Raw genomic sequence first — 18,577 nt, forward strand, 5'->3', positions numbered from 1 at the left:
GATGTGGAGGCCACGCCACCTCCTGGGTCTACTCAGGGGTCCCCGCTAAGGTGGGTGTGAGACCTGGTCACTATGTGTCTGTGGGTACACACCCTATTCAGCCTTCAGGATTACCTGTTTGCACTCACCCAGCATGGGTGCAGTACTCAGTGGTGCCTGACCAGGTCAGGGGCGCCACATATCATTTGTGAGTTCTCGCAATATTAAAGGGAACCAATCAACAGGATTTTCGTATATAACCTAAAGCCATACTATATATGGCTTGGATTTAGGTTATATAGGAAAATCTTGGTGATTGGTTCCCTTTAATCCTAAAACCAAAGAGAAATATTGAAAGAACTAGCGCAAATTGAACCTTATCTTACAACTGTGGTTAAGGGGTTTATTATATTAAACCAGAAATGTAGCCATGGTTAGGAAATGATTGGTTGGCAGTGACCCAAGGAAACTAACGATCTTTGTTCGCTCTTCTACCATCCATGGTATGTGAATCTATCCTGATGTTCCATGGCTTCTTTTTAGTATACATATATTGCTGCCACATCTTTATTTTACACAATTACTTTTTGGACTTGTATAAAATTTTTACATTCATATCAGATTTCAAAATTTCTCCCCAGGTTTGAACTGAGAGGAAATAACTTTAATTGGCTCAGAATTAATAAAGACACTGGAGACATCTACAGCAATGGCAATCTGGACCGTGAACGGGTTGAGCAATACATAGTGGAAGTCATTGCTACAGAGTCAAGTAAGCTCCACGCAAGGCTTCAGGATCATTATCTAATATATAAAGTTGAATGTGTGTATGTGTGTGTGTATGTATATGTGTGTGTATGTATGTGTGTGTGTGTATGTCCGGGATTGGCATCTGCACCGTCGCAGCTACAGCCACAAAGTTTTGCACACTCACACGTATGGACCCCGAGAGCGTCATAGGCTATGTTTTGAAGGGAAATTTTAACCCCGCGCTTTACAGTTATTCGCCAAAAAACCTGCCTCCATTAAAGCGAATGGAGCTGGGAGCCACAGTGCAGCCAGAACGTCAGAAGAATGCGCAGCCACGCCCTTATATGGAATGTTGGCATGTCACAATGCAGCCAGGGAAACAGACAGACACAGACAGGGAAAGAGGCAGACACAGACAGGGTAAGAAACAGACATAGACAGGGTAAGAGACAGACACAAAGAGACAGACACAGACAAAGAGACAGACTGACAGGGAAAGAGACAGACAGGGAAAGAGAGAGACAGGTTAAGTGACAGACACAGACCGGTAAAGAGACAGACACAGACAAAGAGACAGAGACAGACACAGGGAAACAGACAGCCAGGGAAAGAGAGGGAAAGAGACAGACAGGGTAAGAGACAGACAAAGACAGGTAAAGAGACAGACAAAGAGACAGACACAGGGAAAGAGACAGAGGGAAAGAGACAGACAGGGAAAGAGACAGACAGGGAAAGAGAGGAAAAGAGACAGACAGGGAAAGAGACAGACAGGGAAAGTGACAGAGATAGATAGACAGACAGGGAAAGAGATTGAGACAGACGGAGAAAGAGACAGAGACAGTCAGAGGCAGACAGGGAAAGAGACAGACAGACAAAGAGATAGAAAGAGAGAGACAGAGATATATACAGAGGGGAAGACAGACATTATAATTACATTTATATCTATTTGTTTTGTGGTTTTTATGTGCAGAATACATTTTTGTTAATACTTTCTATTTTGTTAACAGCAGTTATTAACCCGGGCGAAGCCGGGTAGTACAGCTAGTATATATATATACATGTGACACCCTGGCCTATCAGGTCGTCACAGGATATTGTGCAATCTGCCCTTCTGCACGGTATCCACCTCCTCCTTGGTTACGGGTCCCTGGCCTTTGGTGTTGCTAAGAACAAGCTAATCGAAATCCTAGAAACACTCTGCACCACACCCACCAGACACACCAATGGGTAGCCTGAAGGGAATAGGGCCGCCCACTTGGGGGGGTTTGTTAGGGAGTGTCAGGAGCAGTCAGTTGTGTGGTGACTCTCGTGAGGAGAGGTCACAAGTCAGCTGGAGGAGGTTAGGAGCTGGGCTCCTTGTTAATACTAGGTGGCAGACGTTGTTCTGGGCCTGTAGGAGCTGGAACCCCAGTCGCAGGGGATCGTGTCAAGGGGCACAGAACTGTCGAGGAGGGCAGCCGGTGGCCTTGTGCCATCTCCGAGCAGGGGCCAGGGCACGACGAGGTACGTGGACCCTAGGCCCGGGAAGTAGCTTCAAGCGTCCTCGTAATTCACCCGAAGAGGACGAAGTCTTCAGCAATCGTTCTCCACCCACTCCAAAATCGGGGTACTAGCGCAACGAGGGGGATAAGACTTTCCCAATACAAAGTCCAGAAAATCCCAAGCGTGAACCCTGAGAGGAAGCTCACTCCGTACGGGTGAGCGGGACCCGACTAGTTCTAAAAACAGGGGTCAACCAGTAAAGAAGGTGCCAAGGGAAAGGTCACAGGCTAAGAAGCAATACCAAAGGGCACGGGATCCAGGCGTGCTCCCTCCCTGCTGCAGCAGTGCTCAGAATTTTGGTTTAAAAGTTGTCGGTCTCAGCGTTATTGGATTGAGTGAGTACGCAGTGCCCCTCACCTCCCCAACGGCACCCCCTTATTACCATCACCGAGCCCTGGGGCATTCCCCCTTTCCACGGAGGGGTTAAACACCTAGCTGCCATCCCATCGCCACCGGGTGCTCCCAACGGCTGTGGCAGTACTCCACCTTACCACACACCGTGGGTGGCGTCACGAACTATAAACACAAACCCCCCTGTAAATACCCCCCTTTTATTTCGAGTGGCTGCACGACACCTCCCGGGTCCGGAGACCCCTCGAGCCACCGGAGATCTGGATCCGAGCAGTCTTGGCTGCTGACGCAGGGGCGGTACATATATATATATACAGTGCCTACAAGTAGTATTCAACCCCCTGCAGATTTAGCAGGTTTGATAAGATGCAAATAAGTTAGAGCCTGAAAACTTCAAACAAGAGCAGGATTTATTAACAGATGCATAAATCTTACAAACCAACAAGTTATGTTGCTCAGTTAAATTTTAATAAATTTTCAACATAAAAGTGTGGGTCAATTATTATTCAACCCCTAGGTTTAATATTTTGTGGAATAACCCTTGTTTGCAATTACAGCTAATAATCGTCTTTTATAAGACCTGATCAGGCCGGCACAGGTCTCTGGAGTTATCTTGGCCCACTCCTCCATGCAGATCTTCTCCACGTTATCTAGGTTCTTTGGGTGTCTCATGTGGACTTTAATCTTGAGCTCCTTCCACAAGTTTTCAATTGGGTTAAGGTCAGGAGACTGACTAGGCCACTGCAACACCTTGATTTTTTCCCTCTTGAACCAGGCCTTGGTTTTCTTGGCTGTGTGCTTTGGGTCGTTGTCTTTTTGGAAGATGAAATGACGACCCATCTTAAGATCCTTGACGGAGGAGCGGAGGTTCTTGGCCAAAATCTCCAGGTAGGCCGTGCTATCCATCTTCCCATGGATGCGGACCAGATGGCCAGGCCCCTTGGCTGAGAAACAGCCCCACAGCATGATGCTGCCACCACCATGCTTGACTGTAGGGATGGTATTCTTGGGGTCGTATGCAGTGCCATCCAGTCTCCAAACGTCACGTGTGTGGTTGGCACCAAAGATCTCGATCTTGGTCTCATCAGACCAGAGAACCTTGAACCAGTCTGTCTCAGAGTCCTCCAAGTGATCATGAGCAAACTGTAGACGAGCCTTGACATGACGCTTTGAAAGTAAAGGTACCTTACGGGCTCGTCTGGAATGGAGACCATTGCGGTGGAGTACGTTACTTATGGTATTGACTGAAACCAATGTCCCCACTGCCATGAGATCTTCCCGGAGCTCCTTCCTTGTTGTCCTTGGGTTAGCCTTGACTCTTCGGACAAGCCTGGCCTCGGCACGGGTGGAAACTTTCAAAGGCTGTCCAGGCCGTGGAAGGCTAACAGTAGTTCCATAAGCCTTCCACTTCCGGATGATGCTCCCAACAGTGGAGACAGGTAGGCCCAACTCCTTGGAAAGGGTTTTGTACCCCTTGCCAGCCTTGTGACCCTCCACGATCTTGTCTCTGATGGCCTTGGAATGCTCTTTTGTCTTTCCCATGTTGACCAAGTATGAGTGCTGTTCACAAGTTTGGGGAGGGTCTTAATTAGTCAGAAAAGGCTAGAAAAAGAGATAATTAATCCAAACATGTGAAGCCCATTGTTCTTTGTGCCTGAAATACTTCTTAATTCTTTAGGGGAACCAAACAGAATTCTGGTGGTTTGAGGGGTTGAATAATAAATGACCCTCTGAATAAACTTTTCACAATTTAAAAAAAAAAGAAATAACATTCTTTTTTGCTGCAGTGCATTTCACACTTCCAGGCTGATCTACAGTCCAAATGTCACAATGCCAAGTTGATTTTGAATGTGTAAACCTGCTAAATCTGCAGGGGGTTGAATACTACTTGTAGGCACTGTATATATATATATATATATATATATATATATATATATATATATATATATATATATATATATATATAGTATATGTATATACAGTTAGGTCCAGAAATATTTGGAAAGTGACACAATTTTCGCGAGTTGGGCTCTGCATGCCACCACATTGGATTTGAAATGAAACCTCTACAACAGAATTCAAGTGCAGATTGTAATGTTTAATTTGAAGGTTTGAACAAAAATATCTGATAGAAATTGTAGGAATTGTACACATTTCTTTACAAACACTCCACATTTTAGGAGGTCAAAAGTAATTGGACAAATAAACCAAACCCAAACAAAATATTTTTATTTTCAATATTTTGTTGCGAATCCTTTGGAGGCAATCACTGCCTTAAGTCTGGAACCCATGGACATCACCAAACGCTGGGTTTCCTCCTTCTTAATGCTTTGCCAGGCCTTTACAGCCGCAGCCTTCAGGTCTTGCTTGTTTGTGGGTCTTTCCGTCTTAAGTCTGGATTTGAGCAAGTGAAATGCATGCTCAATTGGGTTAAGATCTGGTGATTGACTTGGCCATTGCAGAATGTTCCACTTTTTTGCACTCATGAATTCCTGGGTAGCTTTGGCTGTATGCTTGGGGTCATTGTCCATCTGTACTATGAAGCGCCGTCCGATCAACTTTGCGGCATTTGGCTGAATCTGGGCTGAAAGTATATCCCGGTACACTTCAGAATTCATCCGGCTACTCTTGTCTGCTGTTATGTCATCAATAAACACAAGTGACCCAGTGCCATTGAAAGCCATGCATGCCCATGCCATCACGTTGCCTCCACCATGTTTTACAGAGGATGTGGTGTGCCTTGGATCATGTGCCGTTCCCTTTCTTCTCCAAACTTTTTTCTTCCCATCATTCTGGTACAGGTTGATCTTTGTCTCATCTGTCCATAGAATACTTTTCCAGAACTGAGCTGGCTTCATGAGGTGTTTTTCAGCAAATTTAACTCTGGCCTGTCTATTTTTGGAATTGATGAATGGTTTGCATCTAGATGTGAACCCTTTGTATTTACTTTCATGGAGTCTTCTCTTTACTGTTGACTTAGAGACAGATACACCTACTTCACTGAGAGTGTTCTGGACTTCAGTTGATGTTGTGAACGGGTTCTTCTTCACCAAAGAAAGTATGCGGCGATCATCCACCACTGTTGTCATCCGTGGACGCCCAGGCCTTTTTGAGTTCCCAAGCTCACCAGTCAATTCCTTTTTTCTCAGAATGTGGACCCGACTGTTGATTTTGCTACTCCAAGCATGTCTGCTATCTCTCTGATGGATTTTTTTTTTTTTTTCAGCCTCAGGATGTTCTGCTTCACCTCAATTGAGAGTTCCTTAGACCGCATGTTGTCTGGTCACAGCAACAGCTTCCAAATGCAAAACCACACACCCGTAATCAACCCCAGACCTTTTAACTACTTCATTGATTACAGGTTAACGAGGGAGACGCCTTCAGAGTTAATTGCAGCCCTTAGAGTCCCTTGTCCAATTACTTTTGGTCCCTTTAAAAAGAGGAGGCTATGCATTACAGAGCTATGATTCCTAAACCCTTTTTCCGATTTGGATGTGAAAACTCTCATATTGCAGCTGGGAGTGTGCACTTTCAGCCCATATTATATATATAATTGTATTTCTGAACATGTTTTTGTAAACAGCTAAAATAACAAAACTTGTGTCACTGTCCAAATATTACTGGCCCTGACTGTATATACTGTATATATCATATATATCATATGGGACTGACAAGGTTATATTTATAAATGTAACCCCTGCAACCCAGGAGCTTCTTGTAGAGAAATGCTCCGGCAGATTCATTAAAGGGTTTTGGGCCATCAAACCAAGCATTTCGTTATCTAGCAGGGGTTTAATCCCAAACATGTCTATATCAAAACCAGCATTTGGGTGTTGGAGATTAACTTAGTTTATAAATTACTGGGGGAAAATCCGAACTCTCCTAGACCGCCCCATCCGTACACTTTCACATTATAAGTTCACAGATAGTTAACTCTTTATACTTTATATTTTCTTTTAACAGAAAATCCAAAAATGAGTTCATCCGTCAGCCTCTACTTGTATCTGAATGACATCAATGACAATAGTCCCCGATTGGCCAAGGATTATTTTGGAGATTTTTCTTTCTGTTATCCATTGACAAAACCAGAGTCATTTGAATTCAGCGGTACAGACGATGATCGGCCACCTTGGGGGGTGGCACTGAAATTTCGTCTTGGTGGTAATGAAACTACAGTAAGGGATTGGAACATCCAATATGTGAATGGTAAGTGCCATGAAATCAGCTCGCATGAAAGTGCAGTGAGTCAAACAGCGTCCTTGGCTCCATTTTTTATTAGGTGATAAAGCTTTGTTGTTTGAGTTATACATACAGGACACATCATGAAGTTAGGGTCTCTAAAGTTATCCCCAAGAGGGATTTCTGCTGTTGCTCCTTAAAGCATAACTGTTGTTTTAACTTTTATTTTATTGATCAATAATACACATGAAAATTAGCAACTGCGTAGTATATCTTATCAGACAAATCTGCTTCTTTCTCTGCCAGAATTGATCAGTCATTATCAAAATTCTCAATTGTCAGGAAAAATCTGTAATAATCATTGAAGACTTTCCCATTACTGAGATAGGAGATGGCAGTTGGTGCTGATGAGATTCCATCTTGACTGGAGAAGGGAGGAGCTAGAGGCAGAGAGAGGAGCTAGAGGCAGAGAGAGGAGCTCGAGACAGAGGGAAGAGCTAAAGGCAGAGAGAGGAGCTAGAGGCAGAGAGAGGAGCTAGAGGCAGAGAGAGGAGCTAGAAACAGAGGGAAGAGCTAAAGGCAGAGAGAGGAGCTAGAGGCAGAGAGAGGAGCTAGAGGCAGAGAGAGGAGCTAGAGGCAGAGAGAGGAGCTTGAGGCAGAGGGAGGAGCTAGAGGCAGAGGGCGGAGCTAGAGGCAGAGAGAGGAGCTAGAGGCAGAGAGAGGAGCTAGAGGCAGATTGAGGAGCTAGAGGAAGAAGAAGGGGCTAGAGGCAGATTGAGGATCTAGAGACAGATTGAGGAGCTAGAGGGGGGAGCTAGAGGCAGGGAGAGGAGCTAAAGGAAGAAGGAGGGGCTAGAGGCAGATTGAAGAGCTAGAGGCAGAGGAAGGAGTTGGAGGCAGAGGGAGGATCTAGAGTCAGAAGGAGCAGCTAGAGGCAGAAGGAGGATCTAGAGGCAGAGCTCCACCCCTCCTCCCTCTTCTACCTACATAATATCTCATCAGTATTAGGGAGGAGCTAGAGGCAGAGGGAGGAGCTAGTGTCAAAGCTCTGCTTCTCCCTCTTCTGCCTACATAGAATCTCATCAGTAACAGGGAACAGCTAAAGGCAGAGGAAGGAGCTGAAGGCTGAGAGAGGGGCTGGAGGCAGAGGGAGGGGCTAGAGGCATAAGGAAGAGCTAAAGGTAGAGGGAAAGGCTATAGGCATAGGGAGGAGCTAGAGGCAGTGGGAAGAGCTTGAGTCAGAAAGAGAAGCTAGAGGCAGAGCTCCGCCTCGCCTCACTCTTCTACATAAAAACTGATCAGTAACAGGGAGGAGCTGGAGGCATAGAGAGAAGCTAGAGGCACAGGGAGAAGCTTGTGGCAGAGGGAGGAGACTGATACAAAGGGAAAGGCTAGAGGCAGAGTCCCACCCCTTCCTCCCTCTTCTACCTACATAGAATTTCATCAGTAACAGGGAGGAGCTTAAGGCAGAGTAAGGAGCTTGTGGCAGATGGAAGAGCTTTAAGCAGAGGGAGGTGATAGAGGCAGAGGGAGGAGCTAGAGGCAGAGGGAGGAGCTTGAGGCAGAGGGAGAAGCTAGAGGCAGAGTTTCGCTTCCTCCTCCCTCTTCTACCTACATAGAATTTCATCAGTAACAGTGAGGAAAGAGCTAGAGGAAGAGGAAGGAGTTAGAGGCAGAGCACCCCTGCTCCCTTTTCTACCTACATAGAATCTCATTAGCACCAACTGCCATCTCCTATCTCAGTAATGGGAAAGTCTTCATTGAATACAGATTCTTATCTCAGAATTTACAGTGCCTTGCGAAAATATTTGGTCCCTTTGAATTTTTCAACCATTTCCCACATTTCAGGCTTCAAACATAAAGATGAAAAATTTTTAATGTTATGGTGAAGAATCAACAACAAGTGGGACACAATTGTGAAGTTGAACGAAATGTATTGCTTATTTTAAACTTTTAGAAAAAATAATGAACTGATAATGGTTCCATCAGAGGATATGTTGGTGGGGCAATATAGCTTTGATAGGGCTTGTAAACTTTTAGATAATTCATTGCCAAATATTTTTTTTATGACTGTTTAGTGTAATTAGTAAGTCCACTGCTAACTTATATTGGGATGCACTATAGATCAGGACATCTAAATTTTAGCTGTAGCTGAGGTTCTTCGGCCGGTGGACTGACCTTTTTGCATGATCTTGACCTTATTATATCTAAAAATGATCAAATGACCCCAAATTGTATTCAGTCCGTCAACTGATTATCTGGGATAAACAGTTGGTTTTGCAAACACACACACAAATATTCAACGTGACTTCAGTTTACACAATTTATAGAATCCAAGCATAGAAACATAATTGACCGAAGCCTTCAAACAGGCGGAAGGGGGAATCATTAAGCGCGAAGGATTGGGGTGACTGAGTAGGGGCCGAGGTAAAGATGACATGTGAAGGAGCTATGAGTCTCATTGTATGTTCCTGACCACTTATGGAAAACCTTTAAAGCAATGATATGAGACTAAAGGTTCTTCTATACATTTCCTACAGCTACTACTGCTCGTCTGACCATGCTGCATTCAAACTTTCCAAAGCAAACTATCTATGTTCCAGTAATTATTAGGGATAATGGACGTCCACCATTGGAAAATAACGTTAATGTACCAGGTAAGAAAAAAAGAACTACACTGGGGTATATTTATTACACTAAACAAAATATAATTCTGTTACAGTTGGTGGCAAAAAAACGTACAGACCATGCACTGCACTTATGTGTTGTATATACTTGTTTTCCAAGTCAAATGAGACATGTACAAAAATTTTTTATCTAATTTACAAAATTTTGTTTTAGTCAATAGATCTTTGAATAATATTAATTTCCACAATCGGATGCGTTTAATAAAAATGTTCCTGTGCTGAGATAATCATATATATGCGTCCCTGCTGTGTACTGTGTAATGACCGTGTCTGACCGTACAGGGGCATGGTCTGATCATACCACAGCGCCTGGGCAGTGGATGAAACAAAAAAGTGTACAGACATTACAGCAAAGGATTGCAAATTATTCTTTCTCTGAGGTAAAACATTTTTTTTAAAACAGGGAGGGAAATGTTTTACCTCACACAAAGAATCAGTCGTAATGTCTGTATACATTTTTAATTCCTCCATGTGCCAGAAGATGTGGTATGATCAGACCATGTCTAAAAGTCGCTTTATTGGGGTGACTACTACCGGTATCCCCTAGTTGCCTGCTCCTGACCTAATGGATATGGATCAAGTGCATGCACGAAAGAATTACACCAGAGTCAGATGTAAGCCTCTTCTTGATCAGAGAATGGTGCGGCTTCAACTGTTTTATTTTAACAGAGCCCCTTCTTATATAAACAAGGAAAGGGGGCATGGTTAGCTCTACAGTGAGCATGCTCAGATGTTTTTATTGGTGGTGGGTTGGTCAGTGGGTTAGTCAGTGGGTTGGTTCATGGGTTGGTTCATGGGTTGGTTCATGGGTTGGTTCATGGGTTGGTTCATGGGTTGGTTCGTGGGTTGGTTCATGGGTTGGTCAGTGAGCTGGTCAGTGGGCTGGTCAGTGGGCTGGTCAGTGGGTTGGTCAGTGGGTTGGTCCATAGGTTGGTCAGTGGGCTGGTCAGTGGGCTGGTCCATAGGTTGGTCAGTGGGTTGGTCCGTGGGTTGGTCAGTGGGTTGGTCCACTGGTTGGTCAGTGGGTTGGTCCATTGGTTGGTCTGCGAGCAAGCTCAGATTTATTCATTGGTGGTGGGTTGGTCAGTGGGTTGGTCCATTGGCTGGTCAGTTGGTTGGTCCAATAGTTTGTCAGTGGGTTGGTCCATAGGTTGGTCAGTGGGCTGGTCAGTGGGCTGGTCCATAGGTTGGTCAGTGGGTTGGTCCGTGGGTTGATCATTGGGTTGGTCCATTGGTTGGTCAGTGGGTTGGTCCATTGGTTGGTCAGTGAGCATGCTCAGATGTGTTCATTGGTGGTGGGTTGGTCCATTGGTTGGTCAGTGGGTTGGTCCAAAAGTTGGTCAGTGGGTTGGTCCATAGGTTGGTCAGTGGGTTGGTCCATAGGTTGGTCAGTGGGTTGGTCCATAAGTTGGTCAGTGGGTTGGTCCATAGGTTTGTCAGTGGGTTTGTCTATGGGTTGGTCAGTAGGCTGGTCCATAAGTTGATCAGTGGGTTGGTCCTCTTCTCCCATCTGGACATTCCTTGCATACCAGGGCAGGATGTGCAGAACAAGAAGTGGTGGTCATCTTGGATCTGTGTCACATGCATATCTCTAAACAGGCTTATGTAAGGAGAAATAATTAATTTGATTGTTCATTTCTCATAATCCCCTATGGATCAAATACTTAATTAACCTTGAGACGTAGGGGATTGAGGGAAATGGCCAACCAAATAGTAGAGTAGAGCTAACCATGCCCCTTTCCTTGTTTATATAAGCAGGGGCTCTGTTAAAATAAAGCAGTTGAAGGGGCGCCATTCTGTGATCAAGGAGAGGCTTACAGCTGACTCTGTCTATTGTTAGTCTTTCGTGCATGCACTTGATCCATATCCATTAGGTCAGGAGCAGGCAACTAGGGGACACCGGTAGTGGTCACCCCAACAGCTTTCTCCTCTTCTCTTGTTGGACACTCATGAAGGCTCAGTCTTTCCATGTGTTCATGAGTATGGGGAAGTCGGAGGAAATAGCGGTCTGCCCAAATGACTATTCGGCCGACAGTTGTCTTGCGTATCTGGCCAACTTTAATTATGCTGTCTAAATAGTGGACAAAATTAGCAAATTGCCCCATTTTGTTTAATAACTTTTCTAATAAAATTGCCCAACAACTCATCGAGTCTAGTCAAATAAACCTATCTCCAACACAAAATATTATTTTAGCATTTTGTAGAATAATAGTTATAGCAATATGGGTATAATACAGAAATAATGATGACCTTGTATCGATAAACTGTTTTCTTTTGCAGTCCGTATCTGCTCTTGTACCTCGAACAACCAGTGTGAGATCGAACCATTAGAGTCTAATGGGCTGACAAGTATTGGACTGGCTCTCGGAATATTATTTGGCACTCTGGCAGTAATAGGTTAGTTGCAGTACCTTTATGACTTGCACATGTTTCACCATGCCCCAAATTATCTTTTCTCAAGGAAATACTTGTTGCCTTTTTGTAAAAATCAGATGCATAACACAGAAAACCATGTACTCAAGGCCTTAAAAAGAAAGTTTTATGAGAAAATGACCAAGTTTTGGTGTTAAATTTATCTTCTTTAAAAGATGGTTTTTTTTCAGATCACAATTTATGTTAAAATAAAAATTAGAAATCTTACTCCTTTCACACAGGCTACTGGGGCTTTTTTCGACTCTAACTTCCTGTTGTTTCAGGAAACACTACATGTACATTAGCAGAGCTCTAACTTCCTGTTGTTTCAGGAAACAACACCTGTACATTAGCAGCACTCTAACTTCCTGTTGTTTCAGGAAACACCACATGTACATTAGCAGCACTCTAACTTCCTGTTGTTTCAGGAAACAACACATGTACATTAGCAGAGCTCTAACTTCCTGTTGTTTTAGGAAACAACACCTGTACATTAGCAGCACTCTAACTTCCTGTTGTTTCTGGAAAGAACACATGTACATTAGCAGCACTCTAACTTCATGTTGTTTCAGGAAACAACACATGTACATTGGCAGAGCTCTAACTCCATGTTGTTTTAGGAAACAACACCTGTACATTAGCAGCACTCTAACTTCATGTTGTTTCAGGAAACAACACATGTACATTGGCAGAGCTCTACCTCCATGTTATTTTAGGAAACAACACCTGTACATTAGCAGCACTCTAACTTCATGTTGTTTCAGGAAACAACACATGTACATTGGCAGAGCTCTAACTCCATGTTGTTTTAGGAAACACCTGTACATTAGCAGCACTCTAACGTCCTATTGTTTCAGGAAACAACACATGTACATTAGCAGAGCTCTAACTTCCAGTTGTTTTAGGAAACAACACATGTACATTAGCAGCAATCAACAAACTCTGACCCGATTTTGCATTGAAACAGCTTGTGCAAAGGTCACTGTGAAGGGAGGGGGAGCAGGTGAGCTGTGATATCACCTTTTGTGGATCCTGTGTTATCAGCTGTGAATAGAGGTGTTATTTGTCAATGTAACCCTGCCCCTGCTGGTAAGTAATCTGTTGAAAACTCTGCCCAAAAGAACAGAAAATATGAGTCTAAGAAAAAGTCCCAGCGACCAATTTCAAAATTGCAAGATTACTAACTTTGTTTAGTTAAGATAATGATATGAAAAAAAATTGACAAAAATGTTTAAAAAAATACATCAGTCTGACTGTGCAATTCAATAACTAAGCCCAATATGACCCCTTCCTCTCTCACAGCTGATGTTTGGAAAGAATATTAGCCTGTGTTAGTTATTCAAATGAGCCAGTCAGCCAGCCCCCTTCATACACACGATCATATAGCCACACTGAAAATAGTGTCCTGTGTCCAAAGCCTGCAGATGAAGATTGGGGAATCTATTAGTTGTATAACTTATCGAGTTAAAGGGAATCTGTCAGCAGGATTTTGCTATATGCAGAAGCTAGCATGTTGCAAAGGTTAAGACAAAAAATTCAGGCATGCCTGTGTTGTCACTGTCCGATCTTTTGTTTACTTGCTATGTTTGTTTTAGCAGCCAGACCCTTATCATTGCTGTGGGTAGCTGGCTCTGCAATGTTGTTAGGCATGCCCCCTCCTCTGATTCACATCTCACAGTCAATGTACAATCTCTATCTCTATTGAGAGCCTGGTTCGGGCGTAGATAGTTCTGTCGATTCTGCTACATGACTTAAACTAAAAATGCGTATTGTGTCAGAACGGCTGCAGCCAGTAATCTAAGGGGTACATTGTTGGATTCAGAATCTCTTTGCCCACATCATGCGGTAGTAAAAACCTGCTGACAGATTCCCTTTAAGCACAGTTGACTTTAGCTGGACAACCCATTTAAGGAAAAAGCCAAGTAAGCTTAGTTTGTTGCCTGAAAGTGGACAACTGTAGTAATTTTACCTACTATACATAATATATAGTAAAGGGGATTTCTGAGCTTAATGGGGTAGGTGCACCTTTTGGGGACAATTTTTTTCTTACTTAAATGCATGTAATTGGGTTTCATTACAAATTTTGCACCGTTTGTCTCCTATAGCCACTGTATTACATTATACTGTATATTGATGGCTGCAGAACCAGTTACCATGGTCGGGTCAGACACATTATCTTTATTTTATCTGTGTGTTGGGGACATGATTTTGTGGCACTTACTATTACATAGATGTGACAGGCTCTCCTGCTGCTCCCCTGACTGACTAACTAGCACTCCAGTTCCTAAAATGGCTACTGGTGGACGAACATATGACCAGACCTGTCCATCAGCCTTGTCTAATTGAAAATCTCACAGAAGAAAGCTGCTTTATTGGAGGATAGTGATGGACCGGTCTGGACACATGCTCCTCCACCAGCAGCCATTGTCACGGCACAAACTTGTGGAGAGTCTGGCGTGAGACAAAACACCAAACAAGAGTACATCATGACAAACAAGGTGTGCATTAGGGGCACTTTAACAACGGTGGGCCATAGGGCTAGTTAGAGCAAAGATGAACACCTTCTCCACTTACCTGCCACTGTACCCTGCACTCCTAGCCAGTCCCTATACAGGTTCCTCACCTGTCACCGAGCCGAACCTGAAGCCCTGAGACCCTACAATAATCCCTGGCTAGAGAGTGAGCAGGTGAAGGACACTAGCCCCACCACTGCACTGGAAAAGCATATCTGGTAAGGAAGACAGACAGGCGAAAACACCACAACACACACCTGCAGTCAGCACCAAGCTGGAGCCACCACAACAACTTCAGCAGAGGGTTTCACCAGCACCTTTCACCTCCAAGACCAGCATCTAAATGGAAAAAGAGAATAACCGGCACATTCTGCTGGCAGCAGAGGGTATATAAAGGGACTGAGAGTGGTCCCAAACTGCAAAAAACTGAGTCAGAAGCTGCTGGAAAGTAAACTGACATTAAGGGGTACTTTGCACGCTGCGACATCGCTAGCCGATGATAGCGATGCCGAGCGTGATAGTACACCATCGCACATGCGATATCTTGTGATAACAGCCGTAGCGAACATTATCGCTACAGCAGCTTCACACGCACTTACCTGGTCGGCAATGTCGCTGTAACTGCCGAAGAATCCCTCCTTCAAGGAGGCGGTACGTTCGGCGTCACCGCGACGTCACTGATCGGCCGGCCAATAGAAGCGGAGGGGCGGAGATGAGCGGGACGTAAACATCCCGCCCACCTTCTCCCTTCCGAATTGCCGGTGGATGGCGGGCGCAGGTAAGGAGATGTTTGTCGCTCCTGCGGCTTCACACACAGCGATGGGTGGTGCTGCAGGAGCGACAAATAACATCGTACCTGCGGACGCACCGACATTATGAAAATGACCGATGTGACACAGATCACCGATTTTTGACTGTTTCACGCTCGTTCATCTTCTCTCCTAGGCTTTACACGTTGCGACGTTGTTATCGGCGCCGGATGTACGTCCCTTTCTATTTGACCCGGCGATATCGCAGTAGCGATGTCGCAACGTGCAAAGTACCCCTTACTCTATAACTGCAAGGACAACATGTTTAATATAGAGAGTCAAGAATGGGAATGACTCAAGTCCTGAATCTGTCAATAGTCTCATTATGCAGAGAGACACGCGTGACACCATTTTATTGTCTGGGTAGATAGCTGCCAACCATCCCAGACTCAGCAGGACTGTCCCGATTTGAGGTCTCAGTCCCAGCTTCCTCTCACCTCTCCTTACTGGCATCTTTCTGCATGAACATAAATTAAGTAAACAATTCTCCTTTTCTCTGGTCTCCCCCTACACTTAAATTCACAATTTTTTAGGTTGTAGGCAGCAGCTGTGACAATGAGCCACCACCCACACTGAGGAACATAGGAGAATTTGCTATACTTGAGCGGTATTGCTGGCAGGGCACTCAGAAATCAATTATACAGGTACATAGAGATACATCTTTACATAGCAGTGTATTTCTATGTCCCTGTATTCTAAAGGTGAAGAAAAAGTAGTTTTTTTGTTCCTATAAAACTGCTAAAAATAATGAGAAACAAATACAAAATGTGATAATATAATATATAGTACAGTAAAGCTCTGATTCTGCATTTAAGAATTGAAAAGCATTTTTTTACTTGCATTTTTTTCAGGTTCCACATTGAAGTTTATAGAGGAAAATAAACACCAAAGCCGCACAGTTCAGCAGTGTCTTTAGAGGCACTGAAGGCGTCATTCATGGAATCACATCCGCTTTGATTAGAAATTTAGGTCCTGTTCACATGTAGCGTAAATACTGCGTTTTTTTTCTGCTGCTTTTTCTGCCCAGAAATTCTGCTGTTTAACTATCCAAGCAAAGTGGATGTGATTTCATGAAAACTGCACCCACTGTGCGCCTGAAGATGACGCTGAATTGTGCGCTTTTGGTGCTTTTGTCTTCACTAGATCCTTCTATGTGGAACGTAAAAAAAAACTTCAGTTACTACATTCGAGAGGTATATGTGAGGAAAGCTGCAGGATAAAAACCTGTGATATCTATAAACTAAAAAGGGCAACATGATAATGTGGCCGACTCGACTCCGCTAACTCATTCTGCATCCATCAATATATAATGTAATACAGAGGCTATAGAAGGAAAATGGTGCTATTTTTTATAATGAAGCACGATTGCAAAAATGATTTTTAATCCCAATTGCATTCATTTATGTAAAAAAAAATTGACTTCAAAGACAGACAACTCATTTAAAGGGAACCTGTCACCTGATTTGTCCCCTATAAGCTGCGGCCACCACCAGTGAGCTCTTATATACAGCATTCTAGAATACTGTATATAATAGCCCAGGCCGCTCTGTATAACATGAAAAACACCTTTATTATACTCACCTAGGGGGCGGTCCGATCTAATGGGTGTCACTGCTCTCCTGTCCAGCACCTTCTCTCTCCGATCCAGCGCCTCCTCTCTGCATTGATCACCATCCTCCTTCTACCCATCCCAGTGTGAATGACTTGTTCTACACCATCCACACAGGCCGGCATTGCGGTCCTGCACAGGCGCATTTTGATCTGCCCGGCTGAGGCCAGATCAAAGTACTATAATGCGCAGGTGCGAGGAAAGGTTAAAGACTGACCGCGCATGCGCACTACAATACATTGATCTGCCCTCAGCAGGGCAGAGAGAAGTGCACCTGCACAGGACCGCAATGCCGGCCTGTGTGGATGACGTAGGACACATCATCAACACTGGGCTGGGTAGAAGGAGGATGGGAATCACCGCAGAAAGGAAGCACCAGATCGGAGAGCAGCAATGCCATTGGATTTGACCGCCCCCTGGTTGAGTATTATAAAAGTGTTTTTTACATGATACAGAGTGGCCTGGGCTCTTATATACAGTATTCTAGAATACTCACTGGTGGTGGCCGCCGCTTATATGGGCCAAATCTGGTGACAGGTTCCCTTTAAGACAAAAACCTGCCATCACCCTATGTGACTGCAGACTGCTGAATTGTGATGGCGTATGGTGCACATACTGTCACGTTTCCTTGGAGTCTCCGGTGTGAGCGGGCAGTCACATGACCACATGTATGATACCTGTCTACTTGTGGTCACATACCAACTAGACATTCTGGATGAGCAAGAAACCCAGAAATGTATTTAACTACATCTTTTTTTTTTCAGGTATAATAGTTGGGGCTGTTTTCATATCAATAAACAAAAAGAAGAAGAAGGCGAGCAGTGGTGATGCCACCAATCCAGCAGAGACTGTAAACCTGAGCTCCTGAGAAAACGTTATAGAATTTTTGAAAGATTCCAAAGTCTGAGTTCCCGAAAGTTCCATTTTGATATGAAGCAGCGCGTAAGAAAACTACAAGACTCCCTATGACTGTGCATGTTTTTACTTATTAGAAAGTTATGTGTTTAAATAAATGGAACGTTATTTTGGAAAATAATGAGAACATGTGGATTTTTTTTTTCACCATAATTACAATTTTTCTTGGAAAATATGTTTTCCAGACCTTTACAATTGATGACTTGACTTTAAATTTGAGATGTGAATATTTGATTGAAGTGGTCTGAGAGATGTGAAAGATGTGGTTGGCGGCAAGTGATATAGGAGAGATGTTAATAGCAATGGTACATCACTAATAGAGCCAGAGAGGCAGATTGCGTGGCTATTATGAGGTCCATGAGTTGAACCCCCCCCCCACCATCCCCGCTACGTCTTGATTTCAACAGAAGCCTCAGTCTGTACACAGCACAGAACGGAGTAGTACATCAGTGGAAGTAGGTTTTTTTCTTTTATTTATTAGTCAGTACTAGTGATGAGTGAGCACTACCATGCTTGGGTGCTTGGTACTCAGTATTGGTAACTAGTGATGAGTGATGAGCAAGCACTACTATGCTCCGGTGCTTGATACTCGTAACGAGTAGTTGAACACTGGGACAGGCTCAACACGTGTACCAAGATAATACAGTAGAAGTCAATGGGGAATTTGAGCATTTTCACCTAAAATCTTCAGGAAAAATGCTCGAGGTCCCCATTGGTTTCCTGCTTGTTACGAGTAAGCATGGTAGTGCTCACTTGGGTACACCCGAGCATGGTAGTGCTCACTGGGTACACACGAGCATGGTAGTGCTCACTCGGGTACACCCGAGCATG

General features: G+C 44.0%; 1 protein-coding gene across 1 annotated transcript in view; it reads left to right on the forward strand.

Annotated features, from left to right (window-relative positions):
* CDH17 (cadherin 17) overlaps window positions 1-17,867 on the forward strand; it is a 128,757-nt gene extending 110,890 nt beyond the window's left edge. Inside the window, exons 13-17 of the mRNA XM_075353043.1 lie at window positions 621-751; window positions 6,586-6,828; window positions 9,342-9,458; window positions 11,769-11,885; window positions 17,596-17,867. Of these exons, the coding sequence (XP_075209158.1) occupies window positions 621-751; window positions 6,586-6,828; window positions 9,342-9,458; window positions 11,769-11,885; window positions 17,596-17,699 (712 nt within the window). The 3' untranslated portion in view covers window positions 17,700-17,867. The remainder of the gene's footprint in view (window positions 1-620; window positions 752-6,585; window positions 6,829-9,341; window positions 9,459-11,768; window positions 11,886-17,595) is intronic.
* The last annotated feature ends 710 nt before the right edge of the window (window positions 17,868-18,577 follow it).

The sequence above is a fragment of the Anomaloglossus baeobatrachus genome, chromosome 6, assembly GCF_048569485.1.
Source record: "Anomaloglossus baeobatrachus isolate aAnoBae1 chromosome 6, aAnoBae1.hap1, whole genome shotgun sequence".
Taxonomy (NCBI): domain Eukaryota; kingdom Metazoa; phylum Chordata; class Amphibia; order Anura; family Aromobatidae; genus Anomaloglossus; species Anomaloglossus baeobatrachus.